This window comes from Halichoerus grypus, chromosome 8 (assembly GCF_964656455.1).
Source record: "Halichoerus grypus chromosome 8, mHalGry1.hap1.1, whole genome shotgun sequence".
Classification (NCBI taxonomy): Eukaryota; Metazoa; Chordata; class Mammalia; order Carnivora; family Phocidae; genus Halichoerus; species Halichoerus grypus.
Window position 1 is genome coordinate 50,479,064 of NC_135719.1, and position 27,170 is coordinate 50,506,233.

Here is a 27,170-nt window from a genome sequence, read left to right on the forward strand (position 1 = left end):
GACTGTTCTAATAGAGGCCGTGAGGACACAGGTAACCTCCACGCCATTTTCAAGTGGCTTTGGAACACGGGCTCCCATCTCCCCCTGGCTTCCCTGGGCTTGCCTTGGGCTTTCCGACTCTGCCTTTGCCGAACTGTGCCTGCCGGAAGGAGCACCCCACCCACAGTTAGACCCTGTGGGAGCTGGGGTCAGTCCTCCGTCGGGTGTTCCTGGATCACCCCCTTACGGACCCAGCGTGCTGCTTCCCGGTACCCAGGCCTCGTGGGTTCTGCCAGGCACTTGGCTTTTCTAGGCTGCCACGGATGTGAGGACACCTTCCAGACACGGTACACTGAGGCATCATCTCATCGGGGTGTCATAGAGAAGGTACTGGCCCTATTTAGAGCTAAACTAAGGCGCCAAGAGGTCATAACCTGTCAGAAGTGATGGATGGCAGCGCTGCAGAGCCCTCGAGGCCCCCCACAACCCCAGATGAATGAGTCTGTGGATGCCCCTTGTTCTCCGCGGATCTGAGAGAAGCCGTCGAGCACGGTTTCTGGGGAAGCCGGGCACTGTGTTCTGTCCAGGGCTCTGCTCGGTGCCCAGTGATGTGAACAGCATCTGTTAGAAGGCGGAGTGGAGAGCCCTGGGTCTCATCAGGGCCTGCCTTCCCGTGTACCTCGGATGGCCCTTGGTTCAGGGACCCAAAGCGCCCTGGAGGGGGCGAGGCCCAATTCAAGCTCTAGAAACAGTGTTGGACGCGGCTGTCAGCGCGGCTTTAGGTCTGTGATCGCTAGAGCCTCGGTATGTGGAGGGTTACTGGGCACCAGAGGCTTTGCCAGGGAAGTTAGCCGTCGTTTATAAAAGAGCTTCCATGGGCGGTGCGCCTGGGTGGCTCAGTCGTTAAGCGTCTGCCTTCCGCTCAGGTCATGATCCCAGAGTCCTGGGATCGAGCCCCGCATCGGAGAGCCCGCGGGAAGCCTGCTTCTCCCTCTCCCACTCCCCCTGCTTGTGTTCCCTCTCTCGCTGTGTCTCTGTCAAATAAATAAATAAAATCTTTAAAAAAAAAAAAGAAAAAGCTTCCATGGGGAAAAGGAAAGGGGCCTCAGGTTACCCTATTTGAGCTGAACTTGCAGTGACTTCGGCTTTACGAACACGTGTTAATCCTTACTAGAACCCTGCAAGCAAGATTCCTCCAGCGATCCCAATACACAGATTTAAAAGCTGAGGTTTGGAGAAGGCTGACTGGCTCTCAGTCAGAGGAGAGACAGAAACTAGGACTCTACTGTCCCCCACACTAAACCATCAGCTCAGGGCAAACAGGACCTGCTGGCAATTCAGGCTTATCAGAAATAATGAAAGCAAAGCCCTGGGGTTTAAGTGGTGCTGGTTTTTTTTAAGATTTTATTTATTTATTTGACAGAGAGAGACAGCGAGAGAGGGAACACAAGCAGGGGGAGTGGGAGAGGGAGAAGCAGGCTTCCCGAGGAGCAGGGAGCCCGATGTGGGGCTCGATCCCAGGACCCCGGGATCATGACCTGAGCCAAAGGCAGACGCTTAACGACTGAGCCACCCAGGCGTCCCTAGGTGGTGCTGTTTTAAATAAACATTTTCCCCCCTGGAAGCCTAAGCGTTTTTTCAACACCGTTTGCAGTAGTGGGAAAATAAAATCCCCGCAAGACCTCTTTCCAGAGTCCAGAGCTATGGTGGGTAAACTGGAAAATCACCCAGAGGAAGTGGGGTCCTCCCGTTCCCCTGCAGCTGACAGCCTGAGGGGGCTGGCTCTCCCCCCACACAGGGGTGAGGGATTGTGCCAGGCCGGGCCTCAGTGCCAACACCCACCTGCTTCTGGGCCCAGCGCTGGCCCAACAAGGGGCCGGGGACAGCAAGTGAGGCCTCCAGCAGGCCCTGGAGGGGTTGGGATGGGGTGGGTTGCTGCTTGCCCCACCCCAGGTTCTGCCTGGAGAAATTTCAGCCCCTCCGGCCCTCACCTGGCGATCATCTCTGCTTGGGACCCTGGCTCCTGCTGGGGGTAGGTTGGCGTGGGGGCGCTCCAGCTCCCGTTTCATGCTCAGAGTAACCTGTGAGGCCTCTACAGCCACCCACATCCCTAGTTCTCTGATCTCTCCTGCTCCCCTTTCCCCCTTACTCACTCTGCTCCCGCCACACTGCTCTCCTGGCCCCCAGCTCGCAGGCCAGGCCCCTGCTCTGGAGCCCTTGCACGAGCTATCATTCCCTGCGCCTGCACTATTTTCCTGCCAGATGCCCCTCGGCGCCCTGCCTCACTTCACGTGGCGAGGCTCACATTGGTCAGCCCTTTTAGGTCGCTTTCCCCCTCCCCAAGCCTTCCCCAGCAATTGCCAGTTATCCCCTTACCTGGTGCTCCCCATCCCCCGCCCCCACCGTAGCCTTATTAGCTTCTTAGATACCAAGTATTTACTGTCTCTTCTCCTACTAGAGAAAAAATTGTAATTTCTCTTTTTTCCTTGCTGGTTCCCCAATATTGGGCAACAGGTGAGTAGGGGTCCAGATCCGCTTTCTCAGACAAGAAACACCTGGCCTCAGGTGACTTAAGGAACCAGGTCCCAGCTGGTGCTGGGCGGAGCTGGAGCGTGAGCATGGCCCACCAGCCCGCTGTGCTCCCTGCCTTCCCCTCTTACCCAGGTTCTCACCGTGTACCTGGGACCAGGAGGCTGCTGCGGGGCCGGGAGCCTATACTTTGGCGGCTAAAGGTAGGACATCAGTGACTAAAGCTCTGAAACTGAAGTCCAGGTGTGTGCCCACGTTGAGCAAATCCAGCAGGTAAAAATTTAACTTTGTATGCGCCTCTAGTGGTTTCATTATCAAAGGACTTAACCAGGGCTGCTGCTTTCGTTTTCAAGTCTTTACTTAGGGTTTTCCAGATGCTTTCTTCTGTCTCTGTGATACGAGAACGGTAGAAAATTAGGATAACTATGTGGTTTATGTTCAGAATCATATCGACCAGCGAATTTTCTAGAATCGTGGGGGGGGGCCCGAGCGCCGAGCGAAGGCGCGGACAGCAGGGGCCGCGGTGGCGGGCTGGGGGGCTCTCTCCGGCTGTGAGTTCCGGCTTTCCCCCTCCTCCCGCCCACTGGTGCCGCGGGCGGCTACGCTCGCGGGGAGCCTGGGCCACGCACGGCCGCGGGGCGAGCTTGCGGCGCTCGTTCGGCCGCTCGGGTCGCCCCGCCCCGTCCCCACGGCGCCTGCGCGCGCCCCGCCTGCGCCCGCGCTCTACCGGGTGGCCACGCCTGCCCATGGGGGTTATTTCGGCCCCCGACGGCGGTCGCAGTCCCAGGGGATGGTGTGGGCCTCTTCCCTGCTGCGGACAGCGAGTGGCGGAGGACCCGGGGCGGAAAGGCGTCGGGTTAGATGCTGGTGGTCAGTGAGGGCTAGCCGAGTGTTTTCCCAGCATCCGGCTAATCTCGCACTCCGGTGCGTAAAACCGTAATGTGAGGTAGGCATTAGTGTCCCCGTTTTGCAGACAAGGACGCTGAGGTTCAGAGATGTGGCGACAGTCTGGGAGGTGGAGGGGCTGGGGTTGGAAGCCAGGTCGCTCTTTCCGCCCGGGGCCCTTGGCTGGGTGTCGTGCCCCGGCGTGGTCGGCCTAGCGCGGCAGCAGCTTGCGAGGGGCCGTGCCGGGCGCGCTCGGGAGCTGGTCCGGGATCATGGCTGCGCTGTGCTCGGCCCGCAGCGCCAGGCGCGGACACGCGGCGCGCAGGCGGCGCAGGCCGGCCGCGCTCACGTTGCGGCAGAAGTCCACGTGCAGCGTCTGCAGCGCGCACCCGTGCGCCGCCACGGCAGCCAGCGTGCGGTTGGTGACGCGCGCGCAGTTCTCCAGGCGCAGCGCGCGCAGGCGCGGGCAGCAGCGCAGCAGGCGCGCCAGGCAGTCGTCGGTGACGTGGCCGCAGCCTGAAAGCGTGACGGACGCCAGGTTGGGGCACCTGCGGAGAGATCGCGGTGGCCCCAGGTCGGGGCCCACGGCGGGTACGGTTGGCGTCCGCCCCGCGCCCCGCCCCTCCCTGGAGCAGCCCCCGGCCCGGTAGCTCCCTGACCGCCCTGGGACTCGCGGCATGACTTCGTGTATTGTGGGCAAGGAAGTGAACCGGGCTCAGCCCGTTTAAGGAACTGGCCTGCGATGACGCGGCCTGGATCAGAACCAGGGTTTCTGTCCCCTTTCCCCTGCTCTTTCTGCCTCTGCACTCCACCAGACCTTAATCTGCGTGGGCTCTTAGCTTCCTGAGCTGCCGCTGGTCCTGCTGTGGGCAGGGGGGGATGCAGGGTCCAGGAGGACAACTCTAGGTGTTTTTGGTTCTCTCCAGGCCTGTTGCTTTGGGGGGTGGGGGTGCGGGAAAAGATGCATGGTGACCACTCCAGTCTGGCTTCAAGCTGAGGCCCTGATGCTCCTGGCAGGACGGTCAGTCAGGTGGGAGCAAGGGTTTCCTATGGGGTGGCTTAGGGACAGGCGCTGTTGAACCCTTGAGGCTGGGGTCGGGGCATAGCTCTGAGTATGCCTGGCTCTGGGTTCTAGACCCCTGGTTTGTGCTCAGTTAACTGGGACAGTTCTTGCATGCCCACTGGGATGGCAGCCTGGAAGAGGTCTAGAACCGGGTCTGAGGTGGGTACAGTCAGGGCCACTCATACCAAAAGTTTGGAGGCTCCTCTGCCCCAACCTTACCAGCATTTGCTGGAGAAAAAGATCTTGAGCAAAGTTAGATTTGGCTTATTTCGGTGTGACCTTGGCTGAGTCACTCACTTGAGCTTCCGTTTCCCTCTGTGTGTATGGGTGGGTGCACAGCAGGGAGGGAATAATGCTACCAGTCGGTGAAGATCAAGATTTGGGGTGTAAAGAGCCTGCACAGGGCCTTCTACAGGCAGTTGTAACTCAGTTTTCCTGGGAGCACACAGGATCAGACTGCTTGCAGTCAAGAAGGACCTGTCTTGCGGGCAGGGGTCTTGGCTCCCAGTAGCCAGAGGGAGCTGGGGTCTTGATGGGGGCTTTCCCTTTCCCCATCAGCTTTCCCCTTAACCCCTTCACTGCACCTGCCTGGGCTAGCCCGGCTCCCTCGTGCCTGGGGAAGGGGCACATTTCACACACTGAGCCCATTCCATCTTCCCCAAGTTCATATGGCTTCTTCAGTCTTCATATCAAACCCTCTGCACCCTGTTTTGTGAATGAGGAAACTGGCCCAGAGGGCTCAGGTAACTTGCCTGTGACTTATTTGCTCTCTGACCCAGGACAAATGTCTGAACTGTGCTAGTCCTCATTTGACAAGTGGGAGAAATTGTTAGCTCTAGGGTGATGATGACGATTAGGTGTTTAAGCCCCAAAGGTGTTGAGTGGTCCCTTTTGTTCTAAGAACCTTTAGCATAATCCTGATGTAGGAACAAACCAGAGAAAGAGCCGACTCCTTTCCCGCCATCCTCCGCTGTCTCCCACTGCCAAGAGCGGATCGCTAAAGAACCAGATCTCATGGATGTTCTCAGTACCTACTGTGGGCCGGTGCACTGTGTCATTAATCCTCTTAGCCTGTGAGACGGGTGATTTAGCCCATTTGACAGATGAAGAAATTAGGTTGGATTTAAATAACTGGTCTGGGATCCCATGGTTGGACAGTAGCAGACCTGGGAGACTCAGCACAGAACCCTTACCGCCAAGCCCTTTGTTCTTTTTGTGACACTGGGGCCCCTTGCTGCACCCAGATGGTGACATGAGAGGGCCACTCCACACTTGCTGATGTGGGAAATTAAATTCTCTTGCGGCAGGAATGGAACAACTTCAGAGCAGGCCTGCCCCTCCCACATACATCACTCCAGTCTGATTTCTGTGCCTTGTTAAACCCACCAAAATGGCCTCATCCCTGCAGGGCCCAACCAAGTCCATCTTGTTTTCTTCTGACTGCCTTTAAAAAAAAAAAAAAAAAAAAAGGCAAGGCGGGGCCACCACTCTGTCTCCTTCCGTGCCGGTCACAGGGCCGGCAAACAGCAGCTGTTAAACCTGGGTGGCAGCAAACTGGCTGAGCCTAGTTTGTTAGTAACCAAGAGGTGCTTTTCCTCAAAGGCAGGACGGGACCGGTCAGTTGAGGCTCAGCGAGAGGCTGGCAGCAGAAGTCCGCTTGCATGGGCTGCCCTAGGCAGGAGGCTGGGACCACGGGGGGGCGCCTGTGGCTTAGCCTCTCTACGCGGGGTAGAGTTGACCGATCAAATACAGGATGTATTTGGGACGTACTTAGGCCAAAAAATTATTTTGTCTATTCAAAATTCCAATTTAACTGGATGTCTTGAATTTTTATTTTCTAAAATCTGGCAATCCTAGACTGTAGATCACATGACCTCTCAAAACTTTGATTTGCTCATCTGAAAAATTTGGCTAAAACACCCTCCTTAGGGGTACAGTGAGATAACTAATACTCTAATGAGGAAACCATTCTTCAATATCACCACCCCTCCTCCTGGAGTCTGGCTTGGTTCAGCTAACCCAGAGTACCCTAGCTGTCCTTCCTTAGCTGCGTTCCACAGGCCCTGGAGTTTGTTTGCTAGGAGGACAGCGGAGGGGTAAGCTGATGGCTGAATCTAGGAACCTTTCCCAGGGCCTGACTTTGAAAATCCAGGCCCAGCCAGGCCGCCTTGACGGCTGCTAGGGAGGACAGCTGCCCGAAGGACAGCGACAGCTGAAGCCCAGTCTTCCTGTTCACAGCAGCAGCAGCAGCTCCAGGACCTGGGAGGCTAAGAGGAGGAAGACCCCCCCACACACACCCCCACTCCCATGTCTGTATGCCTTCTCTAGGGACTGTGCTGTGGACAGGCCTGGATGGTCTGCCTTGGGCCTAGTTTGAGGCTCCCCAAGATGGAGGCATCTTGGTCTTGTAATTTGCTCTTCCCCGCCCCCCCTCCAAGCCTCCTAGGGCTGTGGGAGCCAGACACACCCCCCACCTCCCGCAAAGCCCGCGGCTCAGGAGGTGGCCTACCTGTCGCACACCTGGAGGAGGAAATCATTGACCAGGCTCTCGTGGCGGCTGCAGATGCTCCTCTGGAAGGCGCTCTTGAGCCAGTCCTCAATGCTGCACACCTGCACGCGGCTGGAGTACCAGCAGATGGAGAGGCTCCGGAGGGCCGGGCTCAGGAGGAAGTTGTCCTTCTTGAGCTCTAGGAGGGATCGAAAGTGCAGCAGGGGCCACAGTGCGGGGTCCTCAAACACGTCCTGGAGCTGGGGGCAGGTCCTGGCCAGGTTCTTCCTGCTGTCCTTGTCCAGGAAGGAGAAGAGGTGCAGCAGGCACTCCCGGTTGAGCTGGGTGATGTGCATGGTGTGCACCCGGGGACCTGACCTTCCTCCTCCTTCTCCTCCTCCTGCCCGGCTCTGGGCTGGTGGACATATATGGTTGAGGAATGGTGTTTATTTTTGGCTAACAACTGGTGCTGAAGCTCTGAGAACAGGGCGGGGGGAGCCAGGATCCAGACATACGTGCGGCAGTCTGTGGTTCGGCTCAAGTTCAGAGAAATTGAAAATCCTGGCAGAAAAGCAGCCTATTGAAGTTAAATAGCTTCCTTAAAAGGGATTTCTTTCCCTTTTAGCTGACAGTGGTGCTTAGCAGAGAGCTCTTTTGGCTTTTCCCAAGGCATTTTCATTGGAGGTGGCCGGCCAGACCACCTGTCTGGGCCTGCAGTCTGCTCACTGGGAGGGACCCTGATTATAAATTGGATCTGTTTCCATTCTCGAATATGTATGTGTGAGTCTTCTGCTCCACTCCTAATAGGAGTTGTTGTTTATAAAGAGCGAAGGGTGACAGTTTTGTGTTCAAAGCTGTAAGCTGAAGCCGTGGAAAGGCCCCTTTCCCTGTGATCTTCGCTCAGTGGTGATGGTTTGCGAGCTTGGCCCAACTACCTTCAGACCCTGCTGCCCTGTGCCAGGCAAAGGGATTTCCTCGGCCTCCCAGCTGGCTCTGTTTTTACCGAGTTGTTGCATAAAGATTTATCTTAAGTAGCTTAGCTCTCCAAGGTTCTTCTGTGTGTATATGCGTAACATGTTAAGCTTAAGTTTACTTGGCTTTACATCTTAACATTTTCCCAATTACGTGCCCTGTTGTATCTCGTTTGTATTTCCCAAAACGTCAGGATGGATGAGGGAGCTCCTAGTACAAAACTGCTTGAAACAGTTTTAGCTTAAAGTGTTTGAGTCTCAGCTTGCCCTTTAAGCCAGCCAGACACCACCGTCTTTGTGAAAGCCTTCGGTCCGCTCACTGGGAGGGATCGTCGCCTAGGCAGGCTGCCTGGAGGTCTTCTCTCTTTTAAGTTCTCCTTTCCTGAAGTAACTGAGATTTCTCACCGCGTGGATCGTTTTTCTAACCCTGCTTCCCTCCCAGGCCCACCCCAGATCCTACTGTGATTGTGCTGCTGTGAACTGGCAGCTGTGTGTGCTGGTTCGGGGGCTGCTGACAGGAAGGGCTGCACTGTCTGCGGCAGTGAGGCAGGGGACACCACCCAAGTGGTTACCTTTGTTCATTCTCCCATTTGTTGGGGTTGGAAGGAAAGGAATACTTTGCGTGCAGTTGTGTGGAGTCAGGCGGATGAAGCAGCTGTGTTGGACCCTCTTCTGGAACTAAGGCTTGGTCATTCCTGGTGTAGTTTTGCCTTCAAAAGCACAGCGCAGCTCAGAAAGAGCAGCCATTCTAGCCAACTCTGAGACACCAGGCTCCGCGTCCTGGTGCTTGGTTACCCCAGCAATGCCGAGGGGGAAGGGGTGTCTTGTCTTAAAAACAACATCCACCAAGACCCAGCTAACGGATGCAGTTCTTAGGGAAAGGGTAACTAGCTACTCTAATACCGCGGACTAATTATGTTAGTGGTTCGCCGGCTGACAGCTGCCGCCCGTCTCTGGCTCTCGCTGCACTCGCCCAAAGGGCGCACGGCACAAAGCCGCATTATCTCCACTTTTCCTCGCAAATCCTACCCAAGCCAGTACTCTTCAGTGTGCTGACCTCTGGAAGCGGACAGTTCTTTCAGCTTCGTAAAAGGCTGGCCACTGGGCCGTCCTCGTGGCCCGTCGAGGCTCCCCCACGGAGCCGTGCATGCTGCCGGCGGGGGTGGGGAGCACCCCAGGATGCGGGGAGGGTCTGGGCCGCCAGGGTGGCGTGGACAGCACAGGGGCGGCACGGCTCCCTGGCCCCGCCGCCGCCGCGCAGCCCCTCACCAGCTGCCAGGAGGCGGCTGCCGGGAGGAGCGGGCTGGATGGGGCCTGGAGGCAAAACCATTTGCCTCTGTTTTCAGAGACTGAGAGGAGCAGGCAAATAACAGAAAAACGATGTGTGGGGGCAGAGGGCGGTTTTTCTGTTTGCAGGGGACGACGGGGGCAGAGAGGTCGTATATAGGGGCGTACTGAAAAGCAGAAACTTTTTTAACAGTGGCACTTACTTGCATGTCTTACTTTAAAAGGTGACCAATGTCCTTTGCTCAGGGCCCCAGAGCCGGTCCCTCAGGGCGGGGTCTAGCTCTGCAGGAGGCAAGCGGGCCTCGTTTTATAGGACGAGCCGGCAGAGGGGAGGCAGGACGCTCTCACTGGCCTCCGTGTGCCCGGGCCGCGGGTCCAGCACCTCTGCGCAGGCGCGAGCGCAGCCCCTCCTGCCCGTTCCCTGCCGCCGCCTGGCCCTCCGGCCGCCTCAGCCCTGCCGCCTACACACCGGCGGCCCCGCGTGGGGCGGGCGCTGACCGACCGGGCCGTCCCCTGAGCAAGTACCCGGACACTCACGTGGCTCCCCTGAAAGCAGTTCAGAAATAATAGTCAAGAGGAAAGAGACCAGAACTTTAATGATACTTTTATCCATAAAAGAGTTCAGGTTGGTGAAGCAGAAAAGGGTTGTGATTACAACGTAAATGAAATCAGTCACTTGCACCGTTAATCCTCTCGCATCATACAAACTAGGCTTTCGTGGCGAGTGAGTACATGAGACACAGCACTGCGGGGGGGGGGGGGGTCTGGAGTCCATGGTGCTCAGAGCCGGGGGAGGCGTCACACCAGCGAGGCGAGCCGGAGACCTTGCCCTACGGCACCCCCCCCCCCCGCCCCGCGGGCACGTTCCTGTGGCTGCACCCCAGTGTCCTGGGCCCCGTGCCCCGGCCGCAGGAACAGACTGCTCCTGAGCCTTTTCAGGGCCCAAGTGACGAGGCCACGTCAGCAACAGGGTGTGTGAGGGAATTGAGGGGACGCTGGGGGCTGAGGTGGAAGAAATAAATCTAAATAAACTTATGTACACTAAACCATTGAAAGAGAGGTTTGGCTTTTAAGAAATAAATATGTCCCCAACCCCAGAAACCAAGCTGCTGAGTAGGTTCCCCAGGTGAGATACACATTTAACACTTAAGCAGGGCCTGTACGCTTGACCGGTTTAATTCTGTTGCGTATGTCATCACTAGACACTGAGTAGAATACAGTGGATAAGCAAAGGTTTCTCCACCATGGAGAGAGATTTGTGTTGCCACAAACTGTTTCCATCACCCATCTGTGTGGGAGGACTTCTGAGGAAGTGTTCTTGTTCCAGGGAGCCATGGGACAGCGAGGCACCGCCTCGGCCACGGCCTCTGCGTGACACGCCACACGCGCAGAGAGCACGGCGCGAGGGGAAAGCCCTGAAGAGCACGCGGAGATCAGCTTTTTAAAATAGGTGTGATAAGGCTACACAGTTAAATTTTTAAAATACAAACAGGCACATTTACATCACTGGCGTTCAAATGCACAATTCAAATGGATCCAATCACTTTTCCAAAGGAGCCTTCATAATGTCACTCAAACATTTCTGCTTCAGTAAAATCAAGCAATAAAACCACTCCAGAAATTCAAAGGGAGATGTGTCCATCTCTCAAGCCAACAGCGCTGCCTGTCTGAGGACCACTTTCCCCAACAAAGCGGTCTGGCTGTCACAAAGTTGCTTTTGGTATAAAAAGACCGTTTTTCTCCACCAATATGCACACTGCCCAAGGCTATAATGCTGCAGTCCTCCCCTGGGCCCCCTCGGAGAGACAAAGGAAGTGCAAATGTTAGAGTCCCAGCTGTATGCCTTCTAAGAGGCTGGATTCACAGGAGATACGGAACAGCTCAAAGAGGCACATTCCACGTTCAATTGTCTGTGGTGTTAATGTATTAATATAGTAGATCAAATTATGTGCAACTTTCACTTGTAGATCAAAAGGTTAAATACCAAAATCTTATAGTTCAACCTCATGTAATTTAGCACTGTAAACTATTTTACATACATGTTTCCCTCTTAATTATCTTCTGGACTCTGTGTCTAAGTTGTAAGACCGAACCACGACAGCGAAGCTCTCTTCTCCGGAGTGAAAACGCAGACCAGCGCCATCCAAGAGCCCTACACGCTGACGGAACGGCCCTAGGCCTAAACATTCTCTGCCACAAGCGGCTGCTGAGCCCTGAAATGTAGCTAGTGGGACTGAAGAACTGGGTTTTAAACTTAATTTTCATTAAAACTTCAATAACCACATGTGACCAGTGACTGCCATACCAGATAGTACCGGTTTAGCCATAACCGCAGTTTGTTCCAGGCCATGTTCAAGTGTTTAGCAGCTGATTTCTGCCCTGAGAAAAATACAGGATTTATCTAGCGAATATTAAAATGGAAATGGAGCCACATCTGCTCCTGCAACTTCAAATATCCGACCCAGGAGGACAGCCATCAGATTATTCATGCACTTAAAAACAAACTTGGCTTTTTTCTTTTAATAGGAGAAACAAGATTACCAAAAATTTTGGCTGACTGGCTTAATATGAAAGACATTCTGCCCCTTCTAACAACTTGTAGAGAACAGAAAAGAAACTGACTGGAATAAGAGATGCGCTGACAGCAGTGCACGGCCCTATGCTAGAGCCTACTGGGGAGTGCGTGTTCTCGCTTGCTCGCTCTCCCTCCCTCCCTCTCTCCAATCTGCAAGTACTGCCACCCCCACCCCCCACCCCATCAACAGACTGGCCTGGACTGCTTGCAGAATCACAGTTACCTTCCTTAGATGGAATTCTGGTTCCAGATTTCAATTTGAGTTCAATCTTAATAGTGCTTGTACCTATTTTTCTTGAAAACAATTTTGAAACAAAGACTGCTAAACTCAAACAGAAACTATTCAAAGTGAGAATATTTTCAGTTTGCTCTGCTATCAGGATAGGCCAGTGAGAGCTGTTAAAAACCAAAGTAGCAAAGACTCAGATTTCCTTCTATAGAAACAGACCCCATGGTGTTACCTGAAGTGCAGGTGAAGGTCAGAATCCACTCTGGAGGTCGGCATCTCGACCTCAGATGGCCAAGCAAGAAATAAGACAGAAGTGGCCATGTGGTTATTCCCAGCATGATAGCCAGTGGGGGAACTAGATGCTGGTTTGAAAGGCAAACAGAAGCTATGGTTTCCTCTCCCTGGATAACCTCTACACCGTGTAGCGGAGTCTGAGATTTTTAAACACTCAATGTGTCTGGTCGTCTTTGGACTTTTCTGTACTCCTAGCTCCATGAGCACAAACACACAAGCAAAAAATATCCCCAGAACAAGACAGAAAAACTCAAAAGGAGTAATTCTTGAATTTGCAGTGCAGGTACAACTGAACCAACACATTTATTTAGTTAGTGCTGATAAACAGCAGCCTGGAGAGCCACCCAGAGCAGCAGTTACCTGGCCTGCTTAATGATGCCCTCCCACTTCTCTTTTACAATCAGAAGGAACGATTACTGAGCAGCGAAATCCTGTGGGCCACAAATGATGTGCACACATGATCCTGGGGGGTGGCTTTCCAGTCAACCTGGTCTCCGTGACAGCTGTGAAGGGCAGCAGACCCCGTTAGGCTGCTCTTCACAATCAGGAACACCTCTTGCTTGCAGCATGCGAGAGTAACAAAGCATTGATGTAAATGTGCCTCAAAGTGAGAACTGAAAACATTAATATAAAAAAAGTCAAATAGAACTAAGTTCTTGAAACTACATATAAAAACTGAATTATTACAACTAAAGCAGCAAATCAAAATATCTGCTGAGGTTTTCTGGTAGAACTAAAAAAACAAATTAGTTGGTGCCCATGTTCAATACGTCACTACCACTGACAAAATAAAACTAAACCCAAAATAGGAAATTGAAAAGTGCATAATGAAATTAAATCTTGGATCAAGTATTTACGGAAAATTGGAAATGTTTGTCCGGTATAGTTGACAAATAATGATTTAAAGGAGGTATTAAAGTTTATCTGATCCAGCTTTGGCCTGGCGTTCCACATAGAAAAGGATGTAGGCCTTTGCTTTCACAACGGTGTCTTCATCAGTCAGTGTTACAGTACTATCATTGAAATGGAACCAGCGACCTTCATGAGTTGCATAGGCTGTGTAATGTCCAGAACCGACCCTGTAAGGGAAAGTAAAAAAAAATGAAAGAAAAGGGCTACAGAAATAACAAAAGGATATGCACAATCATAGAATTTGTTAGATATATAATAAATTATAAGTACTGTAATAGAGAATACACCCTAGAGACTTGTGGTTTAAGATGGCTGATTGAGCTCAGGTGTTTGTGTTCCTCAAAATCCACTGAAATGACCAGGAATATACTGACATTGGAAATACAGGGAAGAGTGCCATCGAATGACCAGAAACTGAAGATTTTCTACAACACACAAAGCAGTGTTCACATGGCACTGGGTTAATAGAGAAACCCAAGAGCTAAGCACTCTTGCCCTAACAAGCATAGGTCAAGATCTAGGGAAACCTGGACCATTGAAGAACAGATTTCCATCACAGCCTTGGAAAAAACCTGAGCTTGAGAAAGTAATCTGCCTTCAGGGAAGTGCCCTCCCTGTACCGTGGCCTGCAAGCGCTTTGCTTTGTTTTTCTTTTTTAAAGATTTTATTTATTTGAGAGCGAGCGTGAGAAGGGGGAGGGTCAGAGGGAGAAGCAAACTCCCCACTGAGCGGGGAGCCCGATGCAGGACTCGATTCCGGGACTCCAGGATCATGACCTGAGCTGAAGGCAGTTGCTCAACCAACTGAGCCAGCCAGGCGCCCCCGCAAGCGCTTTTCTGTCAGCACGACCCAGCCACGCACCCATGGAGCCCTAGAGTCAGCCCTCCCAGCAGGAGAAAAGCCTTCGGTAGAACAGACACCCCACAAGTGCTAGGAAAACCCTTACCATTTACCAATAATGATCAATCTCCTCATTTATTATGACTGAATAAACAGCCCCAAACCATCAAAACCCGGGGGGTGGGGGGTGTGGATAGTATGAAAGAGAAGTTCTGGGAAGAACAAGTAAAGCAATTAACCACTAACATTTAATGCAGAAAACCAAAGAGCTTTAAAATTCTAATACCGATGGTTTCAAAAAGATACTGCAACCATAAGACAAGAATGTTCCTATTATGAAAGGAAGTTATCAGAAAAATGGGATTGCCACAGTATTAAACATTTCACAGAGGAGCTTATCTTCAATTTGGATACAGATGAAATCCAAATTGGTGATTTGGAAAAATAGGCCATGGCAGTCTTCAGAAACACAGATGGAAATCATTGAACAGTGGTTAAAATGTGTGAAAGAACCAGAAAATTAACTATATAGGAGGTCCCCCCTCATCCTTGGCTTTGCTTTCCAGTTTAGTTACCCACAGTCAGCTGTGGTCCGGAAGATGATCCTCCTTGTAACATCTCATCAAAAGGTCAACAGAAGCTAACACTACCACAATTACAATTAATATTAAATTATAATTGTAAATTAAACTATCATAGGTACATATGTATAAGAAAAACTCGAGTGTATGTATAGGATTTGGTACTATCTGCAGTTTCAGGCATCCACTGGGGGTCTTGGAATGTATTCGTACAGATAGGAGGGGGGCTGCTGTACATGTAATATCGGTTCCAAAAAGTAGAGAGGGGGTGGGAAACAAACACTATTTCCAGGAGCCGAAGACACTGATGAAGAGGATCCCTATCAACCACTAAGCCAGGAATACATTTACTGTAATTTCTTAAATCCAAAGACAGGATCCTGTAACCGTCCAATGAGGGAAAAAAGTTGCCTATAAAGGGATGAGACTCAGACTGGTAGTAGACTTGGCCCTTGTAACTATGAATGATGAAGTCCAGGGAGCAATGTCTACAGAGTTGTGAGGGAAAAGGGTTTTCAACATGGACAGGGTTTTGTCCACATTTGAAGGTAAAATAGCGAATCTCAAGAAATCAGAAGGTATAAACTAATACAAATTTTCAGAAAAACAAAAATTCAATAAAAATGAATCTTTAAAATAGATGACACGAAGTTCCAAATAATTTCCCATTTTTCCCCAATTTAAATGTCATCTGACAAAGGAAACAGAAAAACTTTGGAGTAAAGACTACTCAGGAGGGCGCCTGGGTGGCTCAGTTGGTTAAGCAACTGCCTTCGGCTCAGGTCATGATCCTGGAGTCCCGGGATCGAGTCCCGCATCGGGCTCCCTGCTCAGCAGGGAGTCTGCTTCTCCCTCTCCCGCTCCCCCCTCTTGTGCTCTCTCTCTCTCTCAAATAAATAAATAAAATCTTAAAAAAAAAAAAAAAAAAAAAAGACTACTCAGGATTTTGTGCACAAACAGCTTAGGTTCTGAATGCTGAGCTCAAATGAACCCTTCTCCATTTTGCTTTCATGTGCCTTCCTCCTTCACAACATCCTTTCAAGAATATTCTTTCACACCAAGATGGAAAGAAAACTCTACTTCACTCACTTTAACGTATCCTTTTTTTAGGGAGTTGAGGGGAGAATTATCCAGAGTGGTGTGAAACTGCTGGTCTCCACCGTGCGTTTCCCAAGCACGAGAAGCCAGTGACCCACTTACCCGGAACCATGGTGCACCACCACAGCGGCAAGGTCGTACAGGCAGTGCTCGGGGCCTCTGTTCTCAGGCTACAGGAAAAGGGAGAAGACATCCCAGGACTGAGTTAGCAGCAGTGCTCAGTGACATCCTATCTCCTACCTCAATGTGAAGACTTGATTTGACTGAAGAGCCATCTTTCACCATCGAACAAAGATAACTGATCTTACCTCTAGCAAGTAGCATTTCATGTCCAGGCCTCTCAGGGGAAATTCTACATAGGTATCAACTTTGTTTCTTAAATATGCAGTCCAATGAAATCGTTTCAAATGTAAGCATAGCACCTGGATGAGAGACAAATCAGACAAAGATTATAAACAATTTACATTTCAATAAAATTAACTACTTGGTACTAATGTCTCTTGATATTTTAGGTGGCCTATCAGTTTATCTTTTGAACCTGATGGTACTTTCTTCCACATTGTGATGTTGTGATTTATAATATAACCCCTGAAACTAATATTACAGTGCATGTTAATGAACTGGAATTAAAATAAAAACTAAATATATATAATATATATAAATTATATAAATAAATAGGTCTTCACCCTCTGTCCTAACAGAGCTCCTAAACCCTTAGAATTTCCTAAATGGTAGCCATAAAGGTGTCTTTGTTATGTTAATGAGGTGACTTTCGGACCACACCTAAGGATACGGGCTGGTTGGGGGAGGGGGGGCGCCACACCCAACCCTGTGATTACGGAGTTGGAACTTTCAGTCTCCCCAGTCTCCCCGCCCCCCACCCCAACTCCAGGGAGGGGAGAGGGGCTGGGAGTTGAACAACTGTCAACAGCCAGTGAGTTACTCAGTCAAGCCTATGTAATGAAGCCGCCATAAAAATCCAAAGTGAGGGGTTTAGAGCGCTTCCAGATGGGGAACCAGAACAGGTCGAGGCCCGTGCCAGGCCCAAACTGCACAAGGGCAGAAGCTCCTCTGTTCAGGACTCCGCTCTACCTATCTCCTCATACATGTCTGTAGTCTGTTGGTCAGAAGCACAAAGTAACAAGTGACTGGCTTCTGAAGCGGAGGCAGTCTTGGGGGACTGAGACCTGACCCTGTGGAATCTGATCGCTGTCTCCGGGTAGACAGCGTCAGAGTTGCAGGGAACTGTAGGACAGCCCGCTGTTGGTCAGTGGTGGTGTGGTGGGAAACCACCTTCCACATGCTGTAAATTGTGATCAGGACACATTAATTATGCATTCTCAAAGGGTTTCTTTACCTTTCACTAGCAACTCGAGAGACCAATAGAGAACACAGGCTAAAGTTACAAGATTTGTCTTCTCATCAATCAAACATTTTTCCTCTCAAAATTGCATTATAATTTGAAACTCAGTCCTTACCTTGGGGAGTTTTTGAATCCAAAACTTTTTAGTGGATTTTTGTTTCTTTTTGCATTTGTGGCACATATATAACTCTGTCTCATCAAGTTCTTCTAAGTCCGTGAAACTGCGAAGACAATCTAAAACCAAATTGATTTGGGCAGCATTAAAACAGGAGGCCTTCTACAGAGGCAATACGCTGTAGACAACAGACTGTGAACTTCGAAGCTGGACAACTCTGGCTCCAATCTCAGCGTTATTAACTCAGTGACCTTGGAAAAAAGCCAGCCTTTCTCAGTTGCAAAATGGAGACCAAAAAACAAACAAAAACAAAAACAAAACCTACTCTGAAGCACTGTTGTGAGGAAAAATACTGTGTGTCAAGTGCCTGGCATCATGTCTGACATCTGGTAACCATCACTTAATGACAGGTGGTACTGCTGGGTTTGGTGCTATTAATGAAGAATTAGTCTGGATACTTTTGCTAAAAATGGTTTCCTTAATTAAAAAAATCAAGGTTTGAGCAGCAATTTTCTCTCAATATCTTACCTTATAGAGGACAAAGCCCCCAAGTTCATAAAAAAGTCAGGTTTAGAGCAAACATTTTCACGGTCATAACTTATTAAAAAATAAACGCAGATGACAGAAGGCTACATTACCAACCTTCCTACAATTACCTCCTGGGAATCCTTTGTTCCAGGCTCTACTCTCAGTCCCCTGGACAAACCACAGATAAATTTTTTTAAAGGCTTAATTGTGTAATCTGGGGTTTGGTAAACTGCGGCCCCAAGCCAAATCCAGCCACCTGGTTTTGTAAATAAGGTTTTCTTTTTTTTTTTTTTAAAGATTTTATTTATTTATTTGACACAGAGAGAGACAGCGAGAGCAGGATCACAAGCAGAGGGAGAGGGAGAAGCAGGCTTCCCGCCGAGCAGGGAGCCCGATGCGGGGCTCGATCCCAGGACCCTGGGATCATGACCTGAGCCGAAGGCAGACGCGTAACGACTGAGCCCCCCAGGCGCCCCTGTAAATAAGGTTTTCTCGAACACAGACACGCCCACTGATTTATATATCCTCTGTGGCTGCTTATATACAAGAGCAGAGTCGAGCAGTTGGGACGCAGACCTTACTTGCAGTAATGCCTGAAGTATTTACTGTCTGGCCCCTTATAAAAGTTTGCCAACGCCTGTTACAATCAGTAAGGTGTGTATTGTTCTGTAGAGAAGTAACAGTATTCCTTTTAGAGAAGAGTAGGAATGCCTGTGTACCCAGCACTCAAAGACATGGATTCTCTCCAGTACTTGAGGAGCCAAACTTTATGTGAATGGCATCCCCTAGAGTTGTGCAGCGAGCAACCTGAGCAGCCAGGTGTGGGAGCCCTGTTAGGAGTTTCCTGTATTTTCCCAGTAACAGACCCCATCTTTCCCTCTAGAAATAGACATTATCCTCAATTTTGTGTTAATCATCTTTTTGCTTGCCTTTATAGACCACATACATACACGTATGCATCTTTAAACAGTATAATGTTTAGTCTGAAAAGTTGGGTAGCAAGCACTAAACCTAGCTATATGAGGAAAAGCAACACTGTCTCTGTACTCAAGAGTTTTCAGGTCCTAGTCCACCTTGGCTCCCAAGAGAAGAGGATAAGAGCGAGCCTGGTGGCACAGGCCCATGTGGGGCAAGGGGAACCATGCATTCTTTGTGGAGTTGTGTGTTTTGTTTTGTTTGTTTTTGAGGTATAATTGGCACATAACATATTAATTTCAGCTATACAACATTCAATATTTGTATCTGTTTTGACATGATCACCACAATAAGTCTAATTAACACCCATTAAAATTTTTTTCCTGTGATGAGAACTTTTTATTATCTTAGCAACTTTTTATTTTTTAAAGATTTTATTTATTTATTTGACAGAGACACAGCGAGAGAGGGAACACAAGCAGGGGGAGTGGGAGAGCAGGCTTCCCGCTGAGCAGGGAGCCCGACATGGGGCTCGATCCCAGGACCCTGGGACCATGACCTGAGCTGAAGGAGGATGCTTAACGACTGAGCCACCCAGGTGCGCCCCTATCTTAGCAACTTTTAAGTATACAATACAGTATTAACTATAGTCACCATGCTATATTATTACATCCCCATGACTTATTTATAACTGCAAGTTTCTACTTTTTGACCCCTTTCACGTATTTTGCCCACTTCCCATCCCGCACCTCTGGTAACTACCAATTTATTTTCTGTACCTATGAACTTGGTGTGGGGTTTTTTAGATTCCACATATAAATGAGATCATACGGTATTTGTCTTTCTCTGACTTTAACTTAGCATAATGCCCTCAAGTTCCATCCATTTTGTTCTAAATGACAAGATTTCATTCTTTATGGCTGAATAATATGTCATTATATAAGCATATTGTCTTTATCCATTCATCCAACAGTTGCTTCTTGGATTATTGTAAATAATGCTGCATGAACATAAGGATCATATCTTTTCAAGTTAGTATTTTCATTTTCTTTGGAAAAATACCCAGAAGTGGAACTGTTGGATCATATGGTAGTTCTACTTTAATTTTTTTTAACATTTTTTATTGAAGTTCAATTAATTAACATATAATGTATTACTGGTTTCATAGGTACAGGCCTGTGATTCATTAGTCTTGTATAATACCCAGTGCTCATTACATCACAGGTCCTCCTTAATGTCCATCACCCAGTTACCCCCATCCCTCCACCCCTCTTCCTTCCAGCAACCCTCAGTTTGTTTCCTGTGATTAAGAGTCTCTTATGGTTTGTCTCCCTCTCTGGTTTCATCTTGTTTTATTTTTTCCTCTCTTCCCCTATGATCCTCTGTTTTGTTTCTTAAATTCCACATCAGTGAGATCATATGGTAACTGTCTTTCTCTGACTGACTTATTTCGCTTAGCATAATACCCTCTAGTTCCATCCACATCATTGCAAATGGCTAGATTTCATTTTTTGATGGCTGCATAATATTCCATCACACACACACACACACACACACACACACACACACACACACCTTCTTTATCCATTCATCTGTCGATGGACATCTGGGCTCTTTCCATAGTTTGGCTATTGTGGACACTGCTGCTATAAACATTGGGGTGCACGTGCCCCTTTGGATCACTACATTTGTATCTTTGAGGTAAATATTAGTGCAACTGCTGGGTCATAGGGTAGCTCTATTTTCTTGAGGAACCCCCCCCCCCAGTTTTCCACAGTGGCTGCACCAATTTACATTCCAACAGTGCATAAGGGTTCCATTTACTCCACATCCTCCCTAACACTTGTTATTTCTTATGTTTTTGATAACAACCATTGTAACAGTTGTGAAGTGATAGCTCATTGTGGTTTGATTTGCATTTCCCTGATGAGTGATGTAGAGCATCTTTTCATCTACCTGTTGGCTATCTGTATGTCATCTTTGGAAAGATGTCTATTAGAATTTTCTCCCTTTTTCTAAAATGGAACTGGTTGTTGTTTTGTTTTTGCTACTGAGTTGTATGGGTTCTTTATACATTCTGGATATTAACCCCTTAACAAACACTATTTGCAAATATTTTCTCCCATTCAGTAATTTGCCTTCTCATTTTATTCCCTTTGCTGTACAGAGGCTTTCTGGTTTGAAGTAATCCCGCGTATTTAATTTTGCTTTTGTTGCCTTTGCTTTTGGAGACAGATTCAAAAAGTCACTGCCAACACCTATGTCAAGAAGTTTACTACCTACGTTTTCTTCTGGGACCTTCATGGTTTCAGGTCCTAGGTTCCAGTCTTCAATCCATTTTGAGTTAACTTTTGTGTATGGTGTAAGAAAGTAGTCCACTTTCACTCCTTTGCATGTGGCTGTTCAGTTTTCCCAACATCATTTATTGACGAAATTATCCTTTCCCCTTGTAAATTCTTGGCTCCTTTGTTGTAAATTGACCATGTATGTATGGTTTATTTCTGGGCTCTCTATTCTGTTCCATTGATATGTCTGTTTCTACGCCAAAACCATACTGTTGTGACTACTATGGCTTTGTAATTTAGTTTAAAATCAAGGCATGTGAAGCCTCTGGCTTTGTTCTTTTTTTTTTTTTTTTTTTTTTAAGATTTCATTTATTTATTTGAAAGAGAGTGAGAGAGGGAACCCAAGTACGGGGAGTGGGAGAGGGAGAAGCAGGGAGCCCGATGCGGGGCTCGATGCCAGGACCCTGGGATCATGACCTGAGCCAAAGGCAGATGCTTAACGCCTGAGCCACCCAGGCGCCCCATGGCTTTGTTCTTTCTCAAGATTTCTTTGCCTATTTGGGGTCTTTTGTGATTCCATACAAAGCTTAGGATTGTTTGTTCTACTTCTATGAAAAATACCATTGGAATTTTGATAGGGATTGCACTGACCCTATAGATTGCTTAGGGTAGTGTGAATAACATTAATTCTTCCAATCCATGGGCATGGTATATCTTTCCATTTATTTGTGTCATCTTTAATTTCTTTCTTCATTGTCTTACAGTTTTCAGTGTATAGATCCTTTACCTCAGTTAAATTTATTCCTGGGTATTCTTTTTGATGCAATTGTAAAAGGGATTATTTTAATTTCTCTGATAGTTCATTATTAGTGTATAAAAATGCAATAGATTTTTGTATTTTGATTTTGATCCTGCAACTTTACTGAATACATTTTTTTGGTGGAATCTTAAGGGTTTCTATATATAATACCATGTCATCTGTAAATAGTGACAGTTTTATTTCTTCCTTTCCAATTTAGATGCCTTTTTTTTTTTTTCCTTGCCTAATTGCTCTGGTGAGGATTTTTAATACCTTATTGAATAAAAGTGTTGAAAGTGGGCATCCCTGTTTTATACTTTTATCTCTGAGGAAAAGCTTTCAGCTTTTCACCATTGAGTATGATATTAACTATGGGCTTGTCATATATGGCCTTTATTATGTTGAGGAAGGTACCCTCTATACCCTCTCTGAGTTTTTATCATAAATGGGTATTGGGGCACCTGGGTGGCTCAGTCGGTTAAGCATCCAACTCTTAATTTCAGCTCAGGTCATGATCTCAGGGTCTTGAGATTGGGCCTCGTGTCATGCTCTGTGCTGGGTGTGGAGCCTGCTTGAGATTCTCTCTCCCTTTGCCCCTCCCCCCACCTATCCTCGTGCTCTCTAAAAATAATAAATGGGTATTGAATTTTGTCAAATGCTTTTTATGCATCTACTGAGATAATTATATTTTTATCCCTGATTTTGTTAATGTGGTGTATAACACTGATTTATAGATGTTGAACCATCCCTGCATCCCTGGAATAAATCCTGCTTGATTATGGTGTATGATCCCTTAATGTACAGCTGACCCTTGAACAACATAGGGGTTTTAGGGCACCAACCCCTATGCAGTTGAAAATTCATGTATACCTTTTGACTACCTCAAAATTTAATACTGATAGCCTACTGTTGACCAGAACTCTAATGATAATGGTCAATTAACACACATTTTGTATATTATATGTATTATATACTGTACTCCTCTAGTAAAGTAAGATAAAAGAAAAACGTTATTTAAAAAAAATCACAAAGAAGGGCGCCTGGGTGGCTCAGTCGGTTAAGCGTCTGCCTTCGGCTCAGGTCATGATCCCAGGGTCCTGGGATCGAGCCCCGCATCGGGCTCCCTGCTCAGCGGGAAGCCTGCTTCTCCCTCTCCCACTCCCCCTGCCTGTGTTCCCTCTCTTGCTGTGTCTCTCTGTCAAATAAATAAATAAAATCTTTAAAAAAAAAAAAATCACAAAGAAGAGGCACCGGGGTGGCTCAGTTAAGCATCTGACTCTTGGTTTCAGCTCAGGTCATGATCTCAGGGTCATGGGATTGAGCCCTGAATTGGGCTCTGTGCTCAGCGTGGAGTCTGCTCGAGATTCTCTCTCTCCTTCCCCCCACTTGCACACTTGTGCTCTCTAAAATAAATAGATAAAATCTTGAAAAAAAAAAATCACAAGGAAGAGAAAATACACTTATAATACTGTACTGTATTAAAACAAGTCACATGTAAGTGGACATGTGTAGTTCAAACCCATGTTGTTGAAAGGTCAACAATATTGTTGAATTCAGTTTGCTAATATTTTATTGAGGATTTCTACATCTGTGTTAATCAGGAATATCAGCCTGTAATTTGCTTTTGTTATGGTCCCCTTGTCTAGTTTAGTATCAGGGCAATTGCAGAATGGCCTTGTAAAATGAGTGTAAAAGTGTTCTTTCCTCTTCTATTTTTTGGAAGAGTCTGAGGATTGGTATGAATTCTTTGCATGTTTGGTAGATTTCATCACTGAAGTTGTATAGTCCCAGACATCTGTTTGTTGGAAGATTCTCGATTACTGATTCAATCTCCTTACTAGTAATCAGTCTGTTCATATCTTCTGTTTCTTCATAATTCAGTCTTTGTAGGTTGTATATTTCTAGGAATTTATCCATTTCTTCTAGGTCTCCAATTTCTCGGTGTGTAACTGTTCACAGTAGTCTCTTAAGATCCTTTGTATTTCTGTGGCATCAGTTGTAATGTCCCCACTTTCCTTTCTGATTTTGAGTCCTGTCTTTGTTTCAATTAGAATGGGTCAAGGTTTGCTGATTTTTATCTTTTCAAAGAACCAGCTATTTTGTTGATCTTTTCTATTGTCTTTTTAGTCTCATTTATTTCCACTCCAATCTTTGTTATTTCCCTCCTTCTTCTAACTTTGGGCTTTGTTCTTTTTCTCATTCCTTAAGGTATAAAGTTAGGTTTATTCAAGATTTTCCTTGTTTCTCAAAGTAGGTATTTATTGCTGTGAACTTCCCTCCTAGAACTGCTTTTGCTGTATCCCTTAAGTTTTGGTACATTGTGTTTCCAGTTTCATTTTCACAAGGCATTTTTAAAATTTCTCTTTGATTTCTTCTCTGACCCCGTTGGTTGTTCAGTAGCATGTCATTTAATCTCCACGTACTTGTGGATTTTCCGGTTTTCTTCTCATAGCTGATGTCTAGTTTCATACCACTGTGGTCAGAAAAAATGTCTGATGTGATTTCAGTCCTCTTAAATGTATGAAGACTTCTTTTGTGGCCTAACAAATGATCTACCCTGAAGAATGTTCCATGTGCACTTGAGAAGAATGTATTCTTTTGATTTTGGATGAGACACATTGTATTTATCTGTTAAGTCCATCTGGTCTAATGTGTCATTTAAGGCCACATTTCCTTATTGATTTTCTGTCTGGATCTATCCACTGATGCAAGTTGGGTATTAAAATCCCCCTGTAACTGTAATACAACATTATTACAATGTTATTGACTATATTCCCTATGCCATATTTTTCATCTCCATGACTTACCTTATAACAGGAAGTTTATGCTTTTTTTTTTTTTTTTTTAAGATTTTATTTATTTGACAGAGAGAGACACAATGAGAGAGGGAACACAAGCAGGGGGAGTGGGAGAGGGAGAAGCAGGCTTCCCGCTGAGCAGGGAGCCCGATGCGGGGCTCGATCCCAGGACCCCGGGATCATGACCTGAGCCGAAGGCGGACGCTTAACGACTGAGCCACCCAGGCGCCCCAGGAAGTTTATGCCTCTTAATCCCTTTTATCTATTTCACCTATCTCCCTATGCACCTCCCCTATGGTAACCACCAGTTTAATCTCTATATTTAAGAATCTTGTTTTGTTTTTTAGATTCTACTTATATGTAAAATTATATGGTATTTGTCTTTCTCTGACTTATTTCCCTTAGCATAACACTAAATCCATCCATGTTGTCCCAAATGGCAAGATCTCATTCCTCTTTATAGCTGAGTAATATACATTGTATATATCTATCCCATCTTCTTTATCCTTTCATATATCCATAGACATTTGGGTTGCTTCCATATCCTGGCTATTGTAAATAATGCTGCAGTAAACATAGGGGTGCAGATATCTTTTGAATTAGTGTTTTCATTTTCTTTGGGTAAATACCCAGTAGTGGAATTACTGGATCATATGGTATTTCTATTTTTAAATTTTTTGAGGAATCTCCATACTGTTTACCCCAGTGGTTACACCAATTTTACATTCCCACCTACAGTGCACTAGGTTTCCCTTTTTTTCCCACATCCTTGCCAACACTTGATATTTCTTGTCTGATACTAGCCATCCTGACAGGTGTAAGGTGGTATTTCACTTGGTTTTGATTTGCATTGCCCTGATGACTAGTGATGTTGAGCATCTTTTCATATGTCTAGCCATCTGTATGCTATCTTTGAAAAAATGTCTATTCAAGTCCTCTGCCTATTTAATCAGATTTTTTGGTATCAAGTTGTATATGTTTTTTATATACTTTGGATATTAACCCCTTATGGGATATATCATCTGCAAATACCTCCTCTCATTCAGTAGGTTGCCTTCTTGTTTTGTTGATGGTTTCCTCTGCTGTACAGCAGGTTATTTTTTTATTGGTGTAGTCCTAAGAGTGTATTTTTGCTTTTGCTTCCCACCTGAGGAGACCTATCCATAAATATGTTGCAAAGGGTGAGGTCCAAGAGATTACGGTCTATATTTTCTTTCAGGAATTTTATGGTTTCAGGTCTCACATTTAGGTCTTTAATCCATTTTGAGTTTTTGTGGATGGTGTAAGAAAGTGGTCCAATTTCATTCTTTTGCAAGTAGATGTCCAATTTTCCCAACACCATTTATTGAAAAGATTGTCTTCAGTGTATATTCTTGCCTCCTTTGTTATTGTTTAATTGACCATACAGGGGTGGATTTATTTCTGGGCTCTCTATCCTGTTCCATTGACCTGTATGTCTATTTTTGTTTTGATTAGTATAGCTTTATATTATATCTTGAAATCTGGGATTGTGATACCTCTGCTTTGTTCTTTTCTCATGATTGCTTTAGCAGTCTTTTGTGCTTTCATAAATTTTAGGATTGTTCTACTTGTGTGAAAAATACCATTGGTATTCTGACAGAGGTTGAATTTGTAGATTGCTTTGGGTAGTATGGACATTTTAACAATCTTCCAACCCATGAGCATGGTGTATCTTTCCATTTCTTTGTGTCATGTTCTATTTCTTTCATCAGAGTATATATAGATCTTTCACCTCCTTGGTTAAATTTATTCCTAGGTATTTTGTTCTTTTTCCTGCAACAGTAAATGGGATTGTTTTCTTTCTGCCACTTCGTTATTAGTTTTTTTTGGTGGAGTCTTTAGGGTTTTCTATATATGCTATCATCTACAAATAGTGACAGTTTTACTTCTTCCTTACCAATTTGGATGCCTTTTTTCTTGTCTGATTGCTGCAGTTAGGACTTCCAGTACTATGTTGAATAAAAATGGTGAGTGGACATCCTTGTTGTCTTCCTGATATTAGAGGAAAGGTGCTCAATTTTTCACTATTGAGTATGATGTTAGCTGTGGGTTTTTATCATGAATGGATGCTGCATTTTGTTAAAGCTTTTTCTGCATCTATTGAGATGATCACATGGTGTTTATCCTTTCTCTTGTTAATGTGATATATCACACTGATTGATTTGTAAACAGCAAACCACCTTTGCATCCTTGGAATAAATCCTACTTAATTGTGGTGATGTGTGTGTGAATGATTTTTTAAAATGGATTTTTTTTAAAGATTTTATTTGTCAGAGCGCAAGCAGGGGGAGCAGCAGGCTCCCTGCTGAGCAAGGAGCCTGATGCGGGGCTCGATCCCAGGCCCCTGGGATCATGACCTGAGCTAAAGGCAGATGTTTAACCAACTGAGCTACCCAGGCATCCTAAAATGCATTGTTGAGTTCAGTTTGCTACTACTTTGTTCAGTATTTTTGCAGATATGTTCATCAGAGATACTGACCTGTCGTTGGTTTTTTTGGGGTTTTTTGTAGTGTCTTTGTCTGGTTTTGTTATCAAGGTAATGCTGGCCTTGTAGGATGAATTTGGAAGTTTTCCTCCCTATTCTATTTTTTGGGGATAGTTTGAGAAAAACAGGT

General features: G+C 46.8%; 2 protein-coding genes and 1 long non-coding RNA gene across 8 annotated transcripts in view; 1 reads left to right on the top strand and 2 right to left on the bottom strand.

The window, feature by feature from the left end:
- Positions 1–2,848: 2,848 nt before the first annotated feature.
- On the bottom strand, positions 2,849–8,384 carry FBXL22 (F-box and leucine rich repeat protein 22). The gene is made up of 2 exons (XM_036081156.2): positions 6,966–8,384; positions 2,849–3,941 (listed from the first exon to the last, which is right to left on the bottom strand). Exons 1-2 carry the CDS (start codon positions 7,298–7,300, stop codon positions 3,605–3,607), a joined length of 672 nt encoding a protein of 223 aa, XP_035937049.1. The 5' UTR covers positions 7,301–8,384; the 3' UTR covers positions 2,849–3,604.
- The window catches only part of LOC118528654 (uncharacterized), a 53,186-nt gene continuing 29,888 nt past the window's right edge, over positions 3,873–27,170 (top strand). The window contains exon 1 of one of the 2 annotated variants that reach the window (XR_013450447.1): positions 3,873–3,984. This is a non-coding gene — a long non-coding RNA (uncharacterized LOC118528654). Of the gene's footprint in view, positions 3,985–19,109; positions 19,251–27,170 lie in introns of those variants that run through there. The other variant, XR_013450445.1, reaches the window with a different exon arrangement.
- USP3 (ubiquitin specific peptidase 3) overlaps positions 9,781–27,170 on the bottom strand; it is a 108,471-nt gene continuing 91,081 nt past the window's right edge. For all 5 annotated transcript variants that reach the window (XM_036081139.2, XM_036081140.2, XM_078079243.1 and 2 more), the window contains 4 exons: positions 17,210–17,328; positions 16,040–16,153; positions 15,834–15,901; positions 9,781–13,379 (listed from right to left, as the gene is read on the bottom strand). In XM_036081139.2, coding sequence (XP_035937032.1) covers positions 13,214–13,379; positions 15,834–15,901; positions 16,040–16,153; positions 17,210–17,328 — 467 coding nt within the window. In that variant the 3' untranslated portion in view covers positions 9,781–13,213. The remainder of the gene's footprint in view (positions 13,380–15,833; positions 15,902–16,039; positions 16,154–17,209; positions 17,329–27,170) is intronic.

Excerpts from the sequence above, each read along its gene's own strand:
- FBXL22 (XM_036081156.2), bottom strand. The coding sequence starts at position 7,300 with ATGCACATCACCCAGCTCAACCGGGAGTGCCTGCTGCACCTCTTCTCC. Across the intron at positions 3,942-6,965 it reads CTCCTCCAGGTGTGCGACAG|GTGCCCCAACCTGGCGTCCG; the intron begins GTAGGCCACCTC and ends ATCTCTCCGCAG.